General features: G+C 42.1%; 1 protein-coding gene across 16 annotated transcripts in view; it reads left to right on the forward strand.

The window, feature by feature from the left end:
- The first annotated feature begins 314 nt into the window (after positions 1–314).
- The window catches only part of Ldb2 (LIM domain binding 2), a 343,007-nt gene continuing 327,722 nt past the window's right edge, over positions 315–15,599 (forward strand). For 2 of the 16 annotated variants that reach the window (XM_046423693.2, XM_046423694.2), the window contains exon 1: positions 320–693. In XM_046423693.2, the coding sequence (XP_046279649.1) occupies positions 562–693 (132 nt within the window). In that variant the 5' untranslated portion in view covers positions 320–561. Of the gene's footprint in view, positions 694–15,599 lie in introns of all 16 variants that reach the window. The other 14 variants (XM_046423685.2, XM_046423684.2, XM_046423683.2 and 11 more) reach the window with 10 other exon arrangements.

Consider the following 15,599-nt stretch of genomic DNA (forward strand, 5'->3'; position numbering starts at 1 on the left):
TTTCAACTGTGGCTGTTTGGGGAGCTTGGCTCCTGCTGCGGTTAAACCACCTCTGGGCTGACAAGCTTTAGCCATCGGGTTGTGAAGGGTCCTGGCTGGAGGAAAAAATTAAACCCCAGTCTTAGCCCTCTTGTCAGACCAAGAGGAGAATTATATTTTTGAACTAGTCTACAGTGTGGACAGGAAATGACCTCTCCACAAACTGCTTCTTAAAAACAAGCTGGGGTGCCTCCAGCGATCCTGCCTTTCCCTCTCTCTCTTTCCCTCTCTCCCTCCCTCTTTCCCTCCCTTCCTCCCTACCAGCCTCCCTCCCTCCCTCCCGAGCTCCTGCGCTCTCCCTCTCCTCCTCTCCCGTGCTCCCTCCCGCTCCCTCCTCCCGCGCCCGCTCCCTCTCGCTCTAGAGGCTCCCCCAGCACTTCCCAGCCAGTGTGCTCAGCCTGCCTGCCGCCTCGGTGTGCAGCGTGTGCGTGCGTCTACTTCGTACTGGGAGAACACAGCCCATGTGCTCTGCATGGACGTTACTGATACTCTGTTTAGCTTGATTTTCGACAAGCAGGCAAGATGTCCAGCACGCCACACGACCCCTTCTATTCTTCTCCTTTCGGCCCATTTTATAGGAGACATACACCATACATGGTGCAGCCAGAGTACCGAATCTATGAGATGAACAAGAGGCTGCAGTCTCGCACGGAGGTAAGTACTCCAACCTTGCCTGTGTGTCTGTTAGGATGATTGTTATTATTTCTTAAAACTATGCCTGGGCTCTTCCTGGGGGTGCTGGCCGAATTCTGTGGGAAGTGTCCCACCAGCTACTCCCACATAGGTGGAAAGGAGCGCCAGGATGAAGACACTAGTTTGATCGCTGGGTTTGCAGGGATACCAACTCTTGGAGCAGGGGACAGTTTCTGCCAGAATCTTGAAATACACAACCCAGTACCGGATCCCCATGCCGGGTCTCCAGAAATGCTGCTTTCCCAGAACTCTGGTGTTTGCTGGCTCTGAGATGGTCCTGTTTCTTGAGATATAATTCCAAGGCATTTTTTTTTTAATTCTCTCTCTCTCTCTTTCTCTCTCTCTCTTTCTGTGTGTGTGTGTGTGTTGTGTGTGTGTGTGTATTCCAAGTCTGTTTTTGACCTGCATTTGCTTTTCAAAGTCACCAAAATCCAAGTAAAGGGGGTAAAAGAGTGGCCAAGCATACTTTTCAGAACTAGCCCTGGAGGGACACACGTTTGTATATTTCCGTGTTATATTCAGAAACCAGTTGCTTGGGGCAAGAGTATTCTACACTTCCTCCTCTCCCTGCTGGTGTGCCCCCTAAGCACTCTACCTTGGGACAGGAGCCTGCTCAGCATTCAAGCCACTTACAGTTTATGCACATTTGTGATCTTATGCCTGAGAGAGAGAGATACTGAACCTCCCAGGCAGCGAGCAACACTGGGAACAGAGTCCCTAGGACTTTCAGAACTTTCTAAATGCACAACTCCAGACTGGCCTCCTGCAATTTAAATATTTAATGTCAGTTGACTTTTCCTCTGTGCTGTCTGGGCTGGCGGGGCATGCTGCTGGACTGTCCTTCTGCCTGGAAGTTGGGGCTTTGTGTTGAAGTGTTCTGAGAAGGAGTTTGTTTTAGGTGCCCCAAAGTCACTTTAGGAAGTAGACCTCCCCGGAAATTGAGTCTTGTCTGCAGAGTACAAACACCCAGAGGACTTATGTCAAAAAGCATTTGGGGAACAGCTTTGGTGGAATTTTAGGTTTAAGATTGACTTTCAACTCTGGGAAGGAAGTCGATTAAGTTTGTATTATAAAATAAAACACACTTGCCTAAATTGTCAGTGGAACTATAGAGAATTCACGACATTTAATGTATTTAATACCACCAACAAGATGTGACCTGCTTTCTGATTGGCTACTGCTGGACAAGGACTTGTGTTTTTCTAAAAGCTGGGTTGTCTTTATCACTACTATTTTTTATATGCATCATAGATGTTAAATATAATTGCTGCTACTGTGGCTCTCTCTAGAAGCCAGTAGCTATTATAGAAGTGGAAACTCTGTTTTGGTTAGGGTGGTGAGCTGTTGGCAGTAAATGATATTTGTGTGTGTTGTTTGGGTGTTGCTTTGTGTGTGTGTATGTGTTACAGTTTGTAGCTTTTATTCAGATCTTTGCAACTATGTGTTGGAATCTTGAATTCCTGCATAAGTGATTGGTTGGCATAGCCTGCTTTCAGAATTATGGGTATAGAAAATGTTCAGGCATGTGTTAAAATTGTAGTCCAATTTTTTTTTGAAGTTTTAAAAATTAATATTAATTAAAAGAGAGAACAACAACAACAAAAAGACCAAAGGCCACTGTGACTCAATTCTTGAACATCAACAGGATTTAAAAATAATCTGTGTGGAACTTACATCTTATAAAGTTTTTGAGGCCTTGCCCAGGGGTGTGCTCCCATCCTGCAGAGAGGAGGATGGGGCTTCTCTGCAATCCAGGCACCCTGTGCCCTTCCTTAGTTTTGGGCAGCTCTGAGCTTGGAGGTTCTCTGAAGATTTCCCTGCCTGGCCCTCAAGAAAACATGCAGAATGCAGTAAGCTTTCTCCTGTTTGTTTTGTGTTGGCATCAAGACATTTGAAAAGTGCTCTATTAGTAGCTTGTTTTTCAAAAAGGGCACTTTTTTTTTTTTCCTGAGAGCAGCAAAATTCAGGAACTCCTAACTTTTAGATTATGGACTATGACTTTGAAAGAGTTTGCTCTGAGTAGAAACTGTTCCCTAGTTCCAGAACCAAGAGAGGAAGGCTTGTTATGACAGATCTTAAAGATTCTAAAAATCTGTCTGTGACAATAAAGCATGGTAACCCACTTTCTAACGTGTTCTAGAACCAGTCCCTGCACATTCCCCCCCTAATTAGCTCTTTTTCAAAATGATTATCCAAATAATTGACATGACACCTCTTTTAATCCAATAAACAGTGTCATGAACCCAACCCCCCAAATTTGTTTTCATTTCATATGAAAAAAGGAATCCTCATCTCTCTTATGATGTTTAAGTGCGAACATGAAATGTTAAATTTTGATCATGATGTGTACTCAGAAAAAAATTACTTTTCATGAAAAAGTTGTGATGTTGCTTTACCTACTGTGATTACTTATGATAAAGCTGTTCCGAGCCCTGGAAAGCGATTGGTTACAGTAAAATACAATGCTACCCAGCGAGAGTTATCAATTGGTTCACATATAAAAAATCAAACAGATTGTTGAATGTTTACTTTTAGAATTTGACCAATGCATACAACCCTTTGGTTGTTTCCCTCTCTTTCTCCTGGTCCCCACTTATGTGGTACATAATATTATTTCTTTAAACTACTAATGCCACCCACCCCCACCCACCTGGGTAATACTTTCTCCATTCCTTTGGAACACAGACGTGGCTAGAAAGACATTATGGCAAATCAGTTTGTGATGGAGAAATTATAATAAAGTTTGTAGAGATTTCCTAGAAACCTCCTTTTTTAAATGGAAAGAAATTAGTATAGAAGAACCATGATGTTTACCTCCTCTCCTGACCCCCAGGTCATCCTCTCATGGGCATTTCTTCCAATTAAATCAAATCAAAAGTCTTTCAGATACTGGGTAGTGTTAGTTTAAAAGAGCATTTTTTTTTTTTGAATTGGGAGTTATGCCTATTTCTAACTTGCTTCTGTCACTTATTAACTAGTGAGTGTGGGTCTTGATTTTCTCATCTGCAAATTAGCTGCAATACCTCTCTAATTTGGTTTTCTTTAGTATAAGAAAATATTATGAAACAGAGTAAAGGGTGCAGACATTATGATTATCATCATAATGATTATTTGCTCATGGTATTTAGTTCAACATCACAAATGGTACTGGAATAATCTGTAATAGAAAAAACTTGAAGGCCTGGAACCAATCAGTCTTGTTAAAAGTTAGCACTTAGAGCAAGCAGTTCCTGGACAAAGTAGGTACTCAATTAACATTTGCTGACTAGCAGTCCATCAATCTATTAGATAAAAGTGGAGAGTGAGCTGTAAATTAACAACCTGAGCAACCCAAATTCTGATGCTTTGTTTAGGGGCCTGGTACCTCCTGTGGAGCTACAGTTGCCCTGGGCATTTGTTTCCCAATCTCCTTAAAGTGTTCTCCCTACACCCCCCACATTGATTTTATGGTGAGGTCATCTAGATCTAATCTTTGTGGCAAAGCAAAGCAAGAGTGTAAGAGATTATTTGAAAAGAGTGCAAATGCATTTAAAAGCAAACAACAAAAACAAAAATATAGTTTGAATGCTGCTGGCTGCGGCTGTGGAATAAAATGTCTTGGCAACATCAGAACTCAGTGAATTTAGGTAAGGAAATGGGGGCTCCCTTCCCTTTCCTTTAAAATAAAGCAAGAGAAACTTTGATCTGTGGTCACTTTTGTTGTTCTTCACTGTAATTCCACAGTAGAAAAAAGGGTTACTTCTTCCATTGTGTATGCTACCATAAATTGACCCGATGCCTTCCAAAATTCATATATTTGAATGGTCTTGCTGTGCCAAATGTAGTTTGGAAGAATACAACTGCACAGTTATACAGTTTAACATTGCACACTGAGTACAGTCAGGATATAAAAAATATGCTCTGAAGACTTCAGAATTTGCACTGTAAAAAGCTTCAATAAAAATAAAAACAATAAATATATATATATTTTTACTTCCGGAGTTCTGTGCTGTAGGATGCAAATATTGGTGCTGCCTGCCTCTGAGAAACATCATAAGGAACATTACTTCAAGTGAAGGGATTTATCTGATGTTGGATTGTTATAGAATTGAAGAAAGTTTATCAAGTAGAATTAGAAAAATCTTTGTTATTGTAGATAAGTTTTCGGTCTTGTTTCCTCATTCAGATGACTAAAAAATGTCTTCATTTGCAGAAAGATTATTTTTAAATCATATATTTTTTTTCATTGGGCACCATGCTAATTTTAATAAAAAACCATAAAACACCAGAAGAGTGCCAGTCCCCTTATGTTTTGGGATTTGTTTCTTTTATCAGTATTACACATCCCATTCCAAAAGAGAAAACTGTGATTACAGTCGGAAGCAGTTCACACGAGGATTTTATTAGAATTCTAGTGTTTAGTTTTACAGGATTTAATATGAACATTAAAAATGCTTAGAGACCTTGAAATTTAAATCTGCAGTTTCTCACCCCTTCTCAGCAGGACTCTCAAACTCCATGGGGAGAGGGTGGGAGGGGAAGGGGCTTCTCACCCCCTTTCTTTCAGCTACATTTTTTATACACGCGGTCCCAGGGTTTCATGTCGTAACATCATGTTTATTCATGGAATAGCTTAGTATCATTGATGTTTGGATGGAATCTAGTTAAAATGAGATTAGGTATTTTGGATAGGTAGAAAAAGAGAAAAATGCTTTTGATAACTTGGGAGGATTGATCCCCTCCTCCCCCTAGAAATTCAGGAAGAAAAAAGTTTCTGGTCCTCTGAGGTATATGACTGATTTTCAGTGTTCAGAGAACTTTCCAAGTTTTTTTGAAGGGGGTTGGTGGGGGTGGAGGAGGGGCATTGGTAGTGGTAAGGAAAGCTATTTTGAAAATGTTAAATGAAACCAAAAGTGCAGTTTTAAAAATGAGAACTTCCAAACTCCTTATTTTTTAGGCTCTCTACATGGCCTCAGAAAACAAATTGCAAGACTCTTTTACTGATTTTATTTTTCCCAACGTCTTTTTTCTTCTTTTCTTCCATTTTCTTACTATGGGAACTGTTTTTAATTAAAAATTGCTGCAAACCAACTATTTGTAGGAGGCCAAGGAGAAAAAAAAATCTTTCAGCTTCCATTCAACAGAGATGCTTATCAGCTGAAAATCAATGCATATTTCAATTTCTCCCTTTTGGGTGTAAATTATGATGTAGGATTTAAACGCTATGCATTTTTTGAGCATTTAGCTTTTTGTTTGGGTTTCAGAAAGAAATTAACTTAAATTGTAAGGAGAACAGGACCATAAATCTCCTTTTATTACAATTGTTCACATTAACTCATTTTTCATGAGGAACAGAAAGCACCCCTTTCCTCAACAAGCAAACAAACAATCACAGCATCCAGGTTCATAAACTTACTTGGATTTATTTGTTGGGGCTCAAATATAATCTTTTTTTTTTTTGAGTATCAGAAAACAGCTTTTAGAAAAGATTGTTCAACTGATGTCGATACTAGCATACCTTTGTCAGTCTGTCTGTGACATTTTCTTGCTTTTTAGTTTCGTCCTTTTTTAATCTTTTTGAGTCTTGATTTTTTTTAATGTAAATTCTGACACCTTGCATTTGAACATAGGCAACTACTGATATTTATAACTCGGTCATTCTTTCAAGAATTCCCTCACTTGAAGCAATGGCTACCCAGTATCTGGAAATACAGAGATACATTATTACATTGTCTGGCCTCTATGTTGTTACTGGTGAGGAAACTGGGAACCCAGAGGTTAAATGAGTTGTCCAAATAGATGGTATGTTCAAACAGATGGCAATTCAGCTTCAGAGGCTGTGCTCCCAGCTACTATGCTATAGCACCTCTTGAAATAAATACTAGCAGATTTCTAGTTAACCTGTAAAACCTTTTAATGGGAATGTGTTCATTTTTTCCCCTAGGACAGGTTGATTTCAGAGGTGTCTTGGAAAGTTGACCCCCATACCTAAGAAGATTCTAGTTTTCTCTCAAAAGCTTGACTTAATTTCAAAAGAAGCTATGTGAAATTTCAGGGGATAGAATTAGGAAAGGAAACTATTCTGGTTACAGAAAAATAAAAGTAACCTAAATCACCCTCTCTATTGAAGAATGCTTAATACACTCATTGCATCTGAAGAGTGCCTGGAATTGTAGAATATTAGGCACTGTCATCTAGAAGTTTTATTTTCTAACTTAAAAAAAATTTAGATTTCCATCCAGTGTTTGACTCTTCTTCATCGTGTAGGAGAAAGATGGCGCCACCCTGATTGTTTTAAACAGTAGGGGGATGAACAGAGGCTACTCCATTTTTGGTGGTGTTGCTCCTTCAGCAACACTCACCAATACAACTGTTAGGAGACTGAATCAGAATTAGAATTTGAAATAACATTGGCTTCCTTTGCATGTAATGAGTTCAAACCTTAAGAGACAATGAAGATGTAGAGGGAGAAGTCTTCTGTGTCTCCACATCCTGTCTCTCTGTAGAAGTTCTTTGTAGAAGATGAAGTGTCCTTCTTCCCCTTGCAGCCCTCTTTGCCGTGGTCCTTACAGAAAATGCCTGGCAATGATGGAGCAAGATGGATCTCTTCACTTGCTCTACCCCAAAGCCTGAGATGCACGCATTTCACTTCTCCTTTAAGAGATAAGGGAACCAAGGCTCAGAGGCAGCAAAGCTGTCTGAGGCCCTGTTTGGACATCCTAGGAATTGAATACCCAGAGTCTGGATCTTCTAACTCCCTTGTGCAAAAGTTTTTTCCTGGAACAGGCTGGTGAAGCAAAAAGCGTCCAGTTGCCCACTCCTGTTGGCTCTGGGAGCTGCCACAGGCCCTCACCTTGGGACCACATTCCACCAGCCTAATTGGAACTTTAGTCTTCTAATCAAAAAGAGAAGGCTTGAATTAAAGATGTGGCAGACCCCTCTGAAGCGGGACCTTCAAGGTCCTGCTGCCATTGTCAGCCCTCATCGTCTCTTTTTTGGACCGAAAGGCCTTCAGATTGCTCTCCCTGCTCCCTCTTTCCAACTCGTTCCCCACAAGCAGTCCAGGTGGTATTTTTGGTGCATAAATCAGATCACATGACTGTCCAGCTTCCCCTCACACCTAGGACAGCCTCTGAGCTCCTTGCTTCAGCTTCAAGGCCTTATTGATCTGTTCCTTCCTGATGGCTCAGTTCTCTAGACTCCAGCCACAAGGGACTTCTTTTGGATCCATGAACTCACCCAGCCGCTCACATCTCAAGGCCTTTGCCCTCCGTGGTGGAATGGACCAATGGCCTCCACCACAATAACTCATGGAACTCTTTAGAGACCTCATCTGAATCAGAGTTTGGCTTGCCTCTGGCTTTCTTTGCAGGTGGGCAATTAACCTTTTCCAAGAAGGAAGGACTGTGAAGATAGAGAGTCTCAGCCCCCAGGAGGTCCTCTGGGGATCAGGATAAATGTCCCCTTCTCAGTCCTTCTTTAAGCCCTTCAGTTAAAATGACTCCACAGCAGCCTTGGGACCTGTGCCCTCCTCCCTGACTTCACAGAATATTGCAATCTGATATTTTCTTGCTTCTTGTTTAGGTCCTAAGTGTTTGCTTGTTCTGAATAGATTACAAGCTCCCTGAGGGCAGGGGCCTGGCTGTTCTTCCCCATTTTCTGTGGCACATGGCTGACACGCAGAATAAATCCTTTGAACAAAGGAAATGTAAGGTGTTCCAGCCATTGTTCAGGCTGACACTGGAATTTGCCCTGAATCTTACCAACAACTGCCTGAGGTTCTAGTTAGAGAAGAATCTATGAGCCTAATAGCTCAGTGAGCATTCCCTGACTGCAGAGAAGCAGCCCTGGGAAAGGAGAATTTCCTTTGTGAACTAAGTGTGGACCTGAGAATTTTGCCCTCTGGCTGGTGTGAATCTGTTGAGAATCTCCTGACTTCTGATTAAAAATATTTATACTTATCCTAGTAGTGTTTTCACGTGTGATATTGCTACCACTTCTCTCTGCCTCTCTCTCTGGAATCTACCTGAGGGCCTATAGCCATGAATTATGATGTGAATCATGATAGTGTCTTACATTTCCTAGAGCACTTTGCATTTTAAGAAAGTGCTTTCAGGGCCATTAATTAGCTTATTTGAAATGATTTGTACAACAGAAAATATGGGAAGTTATATCAGTATATGATGCTGTGGTTTATAATCACTATGTGTTTGCTATCCAGAGGGGGTGGGGGGCTTAAGGGGGACGATGTGAAACTAAGTTTAGAAAATCTGTACAATATTTTTCCACCAGTTTTTTTTCCCTGTTTATTTGCTTCTTTTCCCTTCAGAGTGAAAAGAAAGACCTGCTGTGAATACACAGGTCTGAACCTCAATATGACTTTTATTTGAGTCCAGATCCTGGCTGTGTCTTCTACTTGCTGTGTGATCTGAGGGGAATTTTTTAGCTTTTCTGACTGTTAGTTTTCTTAGCCTGAGTGTTGCATTGTGAAGGATTGGTGAATGCAAAATCCTGGTAACAGTGGGATAATATGATGATTATGAGGATGGCCTTATTCTCTATTCTTTCAGAAAATAAGTGGTACGAGTCATGCAAAACTTAAAAATGTCTTTAAAAATACTATTTACCAGGGCTGGGGTTGTGGCTTAGCGGTAGAGCACTTGCCTAGCCTGTGTGAGACCGTGGGTTAGATTCTTAGCACCACATATAAATAAATAAAATAAAGGCCCATCTACAACTAAAAAAGTATTAGAAAAATGCTTTTTATCTGGCTTGCACTAGCATACTGCATGAACAAAACTTGCAATGATTGGGCTGGGGTTGTGGCTCAGTGGTACAGTGCTCGTCTAGCAAGTGCAAGGCCCTGGGTTCAATTCTCAGCACCACTTAAAAATAAATAAATAAGATAAAGGTATTGTGTTCAACTACAACTAAAAAATAAATATATTTTTAAAAAAACTTGCAATGACATATGTAGGAACTGTGGGTTTGGTGTTATTGTTGTCTTGTAAAAATGACATAACTATCATGTTCTATCTTGCGTGTGTATGTGTGTGGGGTAATGTCTTTGTCACAGTGGCCACCATCTCCACACATCCCAGGTTATATTATTATCCCATAGAATACTTGGGAATAAGTCTTAAATGCTGACCAGCATGACCAGCATATAAGACCACATCCTCCATTGTGTTGGGAAAAAGCTGTGGTTGGGGTTTGTTCCATGAGAACTGGGAGGAGACAACAGAACACTGAAGTGTCCCCCTTCACCAGTACCTTTGAAGGCTGTCTAAATGGAGGCCCCAGGTGAGGGCTGGAGAGCACGCCCCTGCTGGCAGTGACCAGCCATGTCTTCTAAAGAGGACCCACTCCCCTCTATCCATCTCTTTTCTGATAAGGGGTGGTACTAGAGATTGAACCCAGGGGCGTTCGACACTGACCTACGTCCCTAGTCCTTTTTATTTTTTATTTTGAGACAGGACCTCATTGAGTTACTGAGATGGGCGTCAGACTAGCAATCCTCCTGCTTCAGCTGCCTGAGTGGCAGGGATTACAGGCGTGTGCCACAAGAAGCGCACTTCTCAATACAGAGCCTGGCACAGACTTTTCCAGGGGAGCTGGGCTGGTGCTGGGTGGAAAACGGAAGCACCACCTTTGTGCCTGGACTGATAACAGCCCTCCAGTTGACCCACTGTGACACCTGGTGGCTTAGTCCCTAACACAGTGAGAACAGGCGCGTGGAACAGGTGTCGTGCTGCCTAGTCTCATGTGCTCTCTTCCTGGCCAGAGGGACCAGGTGGGTGGGTAGCAGTGTTTCCTGTGTCTGCTTTCCTATCAGATGCAATATTGTGCTGATCTATTCCACTCATTTCAGTGTAGAAGCTCCTTGATTTTTTTGTATTGAATTCTTTAAATGATATATAGCTTCCTAAAGTTCATTTCCTTGACCAGAGCACTTGAGATTTTTATATAGAGTTAATAATACTTGTTATCAACCTCTCTAGAGAAATATGTTGCATAGTTCAAATAAACATTAGATTATTTGCACAATTTTTTTGTGGGGGAGGGTTAGTGCTTGTTAAATTTTGCTTCTCAATGTAGGTCATTTCTTAGGACTCATGAGGATTTTATCTTGGTACTGAAAATCTGTAGACAAGCAAAAGCTAAGCCAGTAAACAAGGTTGACCATTTGGGAGTAGGTACAAAAAGGCAACCCGTATGCTTTATAATTTCCATCCTGGTTAACCTGAAGTTGGCTCAAATTTTTTACTTGAAATTGAAATCAAGCAATCCGAGTACATTGCCTGCCTTTGAAAGGTTCTGATTTGGTAGAGCCTGCTATTCCCAAATCAGCTGAATTCTGGAATTCAGGGATGAAATAGATACGAGAGGGCATTTAACTTAAGCTCCTAATTTCCAAAGTGCAGAACCCAGACCCAGTGGGCCTTACCTGGACCACGTGGCTTGCTGACTCATAAGCCATCTCAGTTTTCCTGGCATAAAACTAGCCTGCCACCAGGTAAAACCCAAAAGCTAGCCAGATCTTACCAACAGCTAATTTGTATTTCAACCTTGCCAAAACTTTTACATTCTAAGCCACTTTCTCCCTTTTTAGTTTCCCAATTGCCTTAAAACGGTATTGATCTTTAGCAACATTCTATTGATGGTGAAAAACACATCATTAACCTTTATTATTTTTGAATTCAAGATTGTTTTCCTTGACTATTTAAAGGAGAGTTGCACATAGCTTTATAATGTCTATTCTTTTGAATTTAAAAACACAGTATGTCATCAACGTGGAGTGTTTGGAAAACACAGCAATGGCAAGGTGGAGAATAAAAAGTCTTTAATTTCACTACATAAAAATTTATTACTAACATTTTTTGAAAATAAATTTAATGCACACAAACACACACAGAAAAATTTATTTGTTTAGGAACTCATTGAGCACCCTTTTGAATTCAGCTCTGCTAAAAAACATTACCAGTGTTTTAGCTTGTCTGTTAAGAAGTCTTAAAATGTCATTCAAGTTGCCTGTATTATTCATATACTTGCTTACATTTTAAAAATTAACACCATATAGATGGTATAAAAATTATTCAACCTCCTTTACCATAATTTGTACTGCAGGAGTTCAGTGTTTTTAACAAACCGTCTGTTCCCAGGGAGGTAGAGGGGCGCCAGCATAGGGGTTAATTCGGTCAACTGTGGGGACTGCCATTAGTGACTAGTACTAGTCAGATGTCTTGAACTCAAGGCTCTGCCACCTTTGAGGAAAGTCTCCCTGCCCCTTCAAGGGAAGACCCTTTGTTTCCCCGCTTTTTATTTTTTTGTATTATTTCTGAGTGAAGAAGCAGGCAACCTTGCTCAGGGTCTGTAAATCAAAGATTTTTGCACAATTCATACTGGGAAGAGGGAGACGGAATTAATGCTAAGAATCGGTGTTGATCTAGAACCATCAGGTTGGGATATGGCAGGTTAATTTATGACACCATTTGAAGGACATCTCTTTGCTTCAAGGAGAAAAGGGTACCTCGAAAGGTGGGCTGTGTTGTGAGTTGTGTACAATGTCATTTTATTTTCTTCACTGGATCGAAGAGATCCTCGGGTCAGGTACCATCTTATTCTTGCTGGTATTCTTCATGACAATTGATATTCTCTGTGTCCAAGAGCCATCTTTTCTTAAAGGTATATTTCACAGGGGCCACCATTTTGTAATTAGTTTCTGAGTTATCGCTATTTTTCTATAGGTTATATGCATTCTATAAATAAGCTGCATGCATGTGCTTCTATTACTGTGATGTCCTGTGCCACAGGATTAAGTCCCCTACTGCAGCATTTGCATTAAGTGCTTAACTTCTGGAGTCACGCTAATTTATTTTTTTACTTGGTGGTCGTGTGGCCTTGTGTAAGTTAACTTATCCCTCTGTGCCTGGGTTGCCCTCAGAGGGGAAAGATGATGGAATCTCTGTCTCTGGGTTTTTATGAAGATTGTTTCTGGTTATTGTTATGAGCGAGAGTTCTGTGTGTGTGTTGCCCACACAACTAAGAATAGAACCCAGGACCTTGCACAGGCTGGGTAAGCACTCTACCCCTGACATACCTCCCCAGGCCCTGAGATCTTCCTTATATAGTGCTTAGCAGAGTGCCTGCCCCTGGTGTGAGTTAACTGTTATCATTATGCCCTGTTTGTTTAATGGATGTTGAGCATCCCCTGATTATTATTCAGGGTCTAGAGAGGAAGAGGACAGCACTCCTGTCTCAAAGGAGCTCGGTGAGGGTGCAAGTAAGGATATGTATAGAGAAGGAGATTCTTGACAGATGAGTGGAAATTTACCAGTTTAGGCAGGCTGGCAGGAAGGAACCCTACATTCAAAGACACGGAACCTGGAAAGGGGACGATGTGTTTGAAGACCTGTGAGGATTTGGGCAAGGCTGGGGCTTAGGGTGTGTGTGTGCCGGGTGGAGCTGGTGATGGAGGAGGAAATAAATCTGGACAGGAAGTGGGGGCCTAAGTGTGAAGGCGTTGGTGTGCTGAGCCGGGGGTGTTGTTGGCCCTTGCTCTTTAGGGACTGCATCTTAGGCCATAACAGTAAATGCATGCAGGGCCCTGGTACAATTATTTCACTTCTCAGTGCCTTGATTTCCTTCTCTGAATAAATAGGATAATAGTATTTGCCACTATCTGGGTTGTCTGAGGGAATTTATTGAGACAAGGACTTTTTAGACTAATACCTGGCACATGGTAAAAATTCAGTCAGTGTTAGCTTCTACGATTAGGCAAAGGGAACCAACTACTGAAGAAAGGTTTTTTTTTTTTTTTTTTCTCTTGCTTTGTTTTGTTTGCCAGAGGAGTGAAATAATTTGACCTGCTGTCACTCAAGAGCCTTCTGGTTCCTCTGTGGAGGGTGGACTCATGTCTATCTGCCGAGAGGAAGGAATCAGTGGATGGGGAGATATATAGAAGAAAAATTATACACACTTACTGGCTGGCTGAGCTATTTTTAGCCTAGTGTGTCTGAGGCAAAGGATGGATTTTCATGGCATTTTTTTTAAAAGATGCAAAATTACGGTAAGCCAAGGTTATGCAGCTTGCCCAATGACACTCCATTTGGTGCACTGTTGAGGTCCACTCTGGTCCATGAAACTTTTTAGCTGTTTTAGAGAGTGGGTCCCCAGGGTCTCCAGCCCTGGGTCTTCTTGCTTTGACGGAATAGGACCTGTGTGGGAAACCAGAGGGATTTGCCTTCGATTCCAGGAAGACTCCCTTAGCTGGCAGCCAGCATGGCCCAAGGACCCCAGTGAGTCAAGTGAGATGGCTGCTTGGGGAAGAGACAAAGACAGCAAGTGCTGAGCCCTGTCCCCTCTAGGACACGCCATGGAGACTCAGTGTCCAAGTTAGGAGAATGGGAGCAGCTATATAGCCACATCAAAGGAACAGTGTGAGTCCTAAGTGGGACCACATAAGCAGATGGCCAGGCTCGAGGTGGGTATCAGGAGGTGTCTCCTCCCTTTCCTGGGTGGCCCTTCACATCCCATGGCAGAACCCCAGCTTCTGTTCCGGTCACAGGTTTTTTTCTTGAATGCTTCTCAGTGGCCCTGGGGAAATCTGCCCCTTTCCTGAGCCAGCTTCTGGATGAGAGCAGACGGGAACCTGGAGGCTCTTTCTTCCGCCCCAGAGCCTCCGACTGCAGTGAGGTGGGCGCTCCCTTTCCATATTTCATCAGGGTCCAGGGGTGTTTCTGAGTCCGTGGAGCCTCCTCCGGTGCCTTTTCTCCCACCTCTCTGGGGGAGGATCCTGCTGAGTCACAGTGTGGCCTTTCCACACAGACTGGCTGCCGCTGGAGGACCACACTCAGCCTGGAAATGCTCGGTGCACCATTGTCCTGAAACATGCTCGTGGAGGAAGGCCCAAAGATTGTTTTTTCCTGTCATCTTGAAGTAGCTCAAATGCAAATACAGGATGTACTAAAATTACAGAGTTCAGGGGGTGCCACCCCAGGGGGTGCCCGGTGCCATTTTTTTTTAATTTTTTTTTTTTAGAAAGGTTAAAATTTATCTGAACCAAGACCAGAAAATAAGCTTAAGGTGTTAGGTTATTCTGAAAAGAGTGTTAATGCCTGTTGGCTAAGTGCATTAAACTGCTCCGAAATGATCACTTGTGTGTACTATTTTAAAAACTCCTTGCTGGGGAGGTGATTCAAACCTATTTTTTTCTGGACTCCAAACTTTGCATTTGTCTGTTGAAAAAAAAAATACAGGTATTCGAAACAAATAAACATTAAAATATAGTTTATTATATTTCCAGGCATTTGTCTGAAAGGAAAATATGTCAAGACATTTATAGTAAGAGACTGAAATCTCAGCCTGCATTCAGTCCATTGTGTTTCCAAGAGCTCAACCCTATATAACGTTACCCGGTCTCTGGGGACCCCTGGAAGGGCTATCGGATCCTCTTGGCATAATAAGAGAATGAGGGAGGTGGGGGGAATGGTTTCCAGTCCTAATTCTATCTTTCCTGTGATTTTTTTTTTAATTTTATGGAAGCAAGGCAAACCCAGAGAAGAAAGAACTGTGCTGTTAGTTTTATTACGGCTTTGATTTTAAAACCATTTAAGAAGTCGCATTCACGGTGGCAACCTGTGGCGACCAGGATAGGACTGCCTGGACTCACTCCTTCATTCTTTCATGGCGAATTGAGTCTTTCTTACTGGTGCTCAGTGACGGAGGAGCCCAGAGCCCAGGCAGGGCCTGCCCTCAGGATGCTCAGGGCCCTCTGGGGAAGCCAGCCAGCTGAGCATCCAGGTATGATGAGGGGCGACAGGTGCCCTGGAGCTCAGGAGCAGCAAGGGCAGAAGTGGCTTCAGTGGCAGTGTGGTGTGAGGCACACA

Source organism: Marmota monax, unplaced genomic scaffold (assembly GCF_021218885.2).
Source record: "Marmota monax isolate L192 unplaced genomic scaffold, Marmota_monax_Labrador192_F-V1.1 WCK01_AAM20220418_F8-fsc00009, whole genome shotgun sequence".
In the NCBI taxonomy this organism is placed as follows: domain Eukaryota; kingdom Metazoa; phylum Chordata; class Mammalia; order Rodentia; family Sciuridae; genus Marmota; species Marmota monax.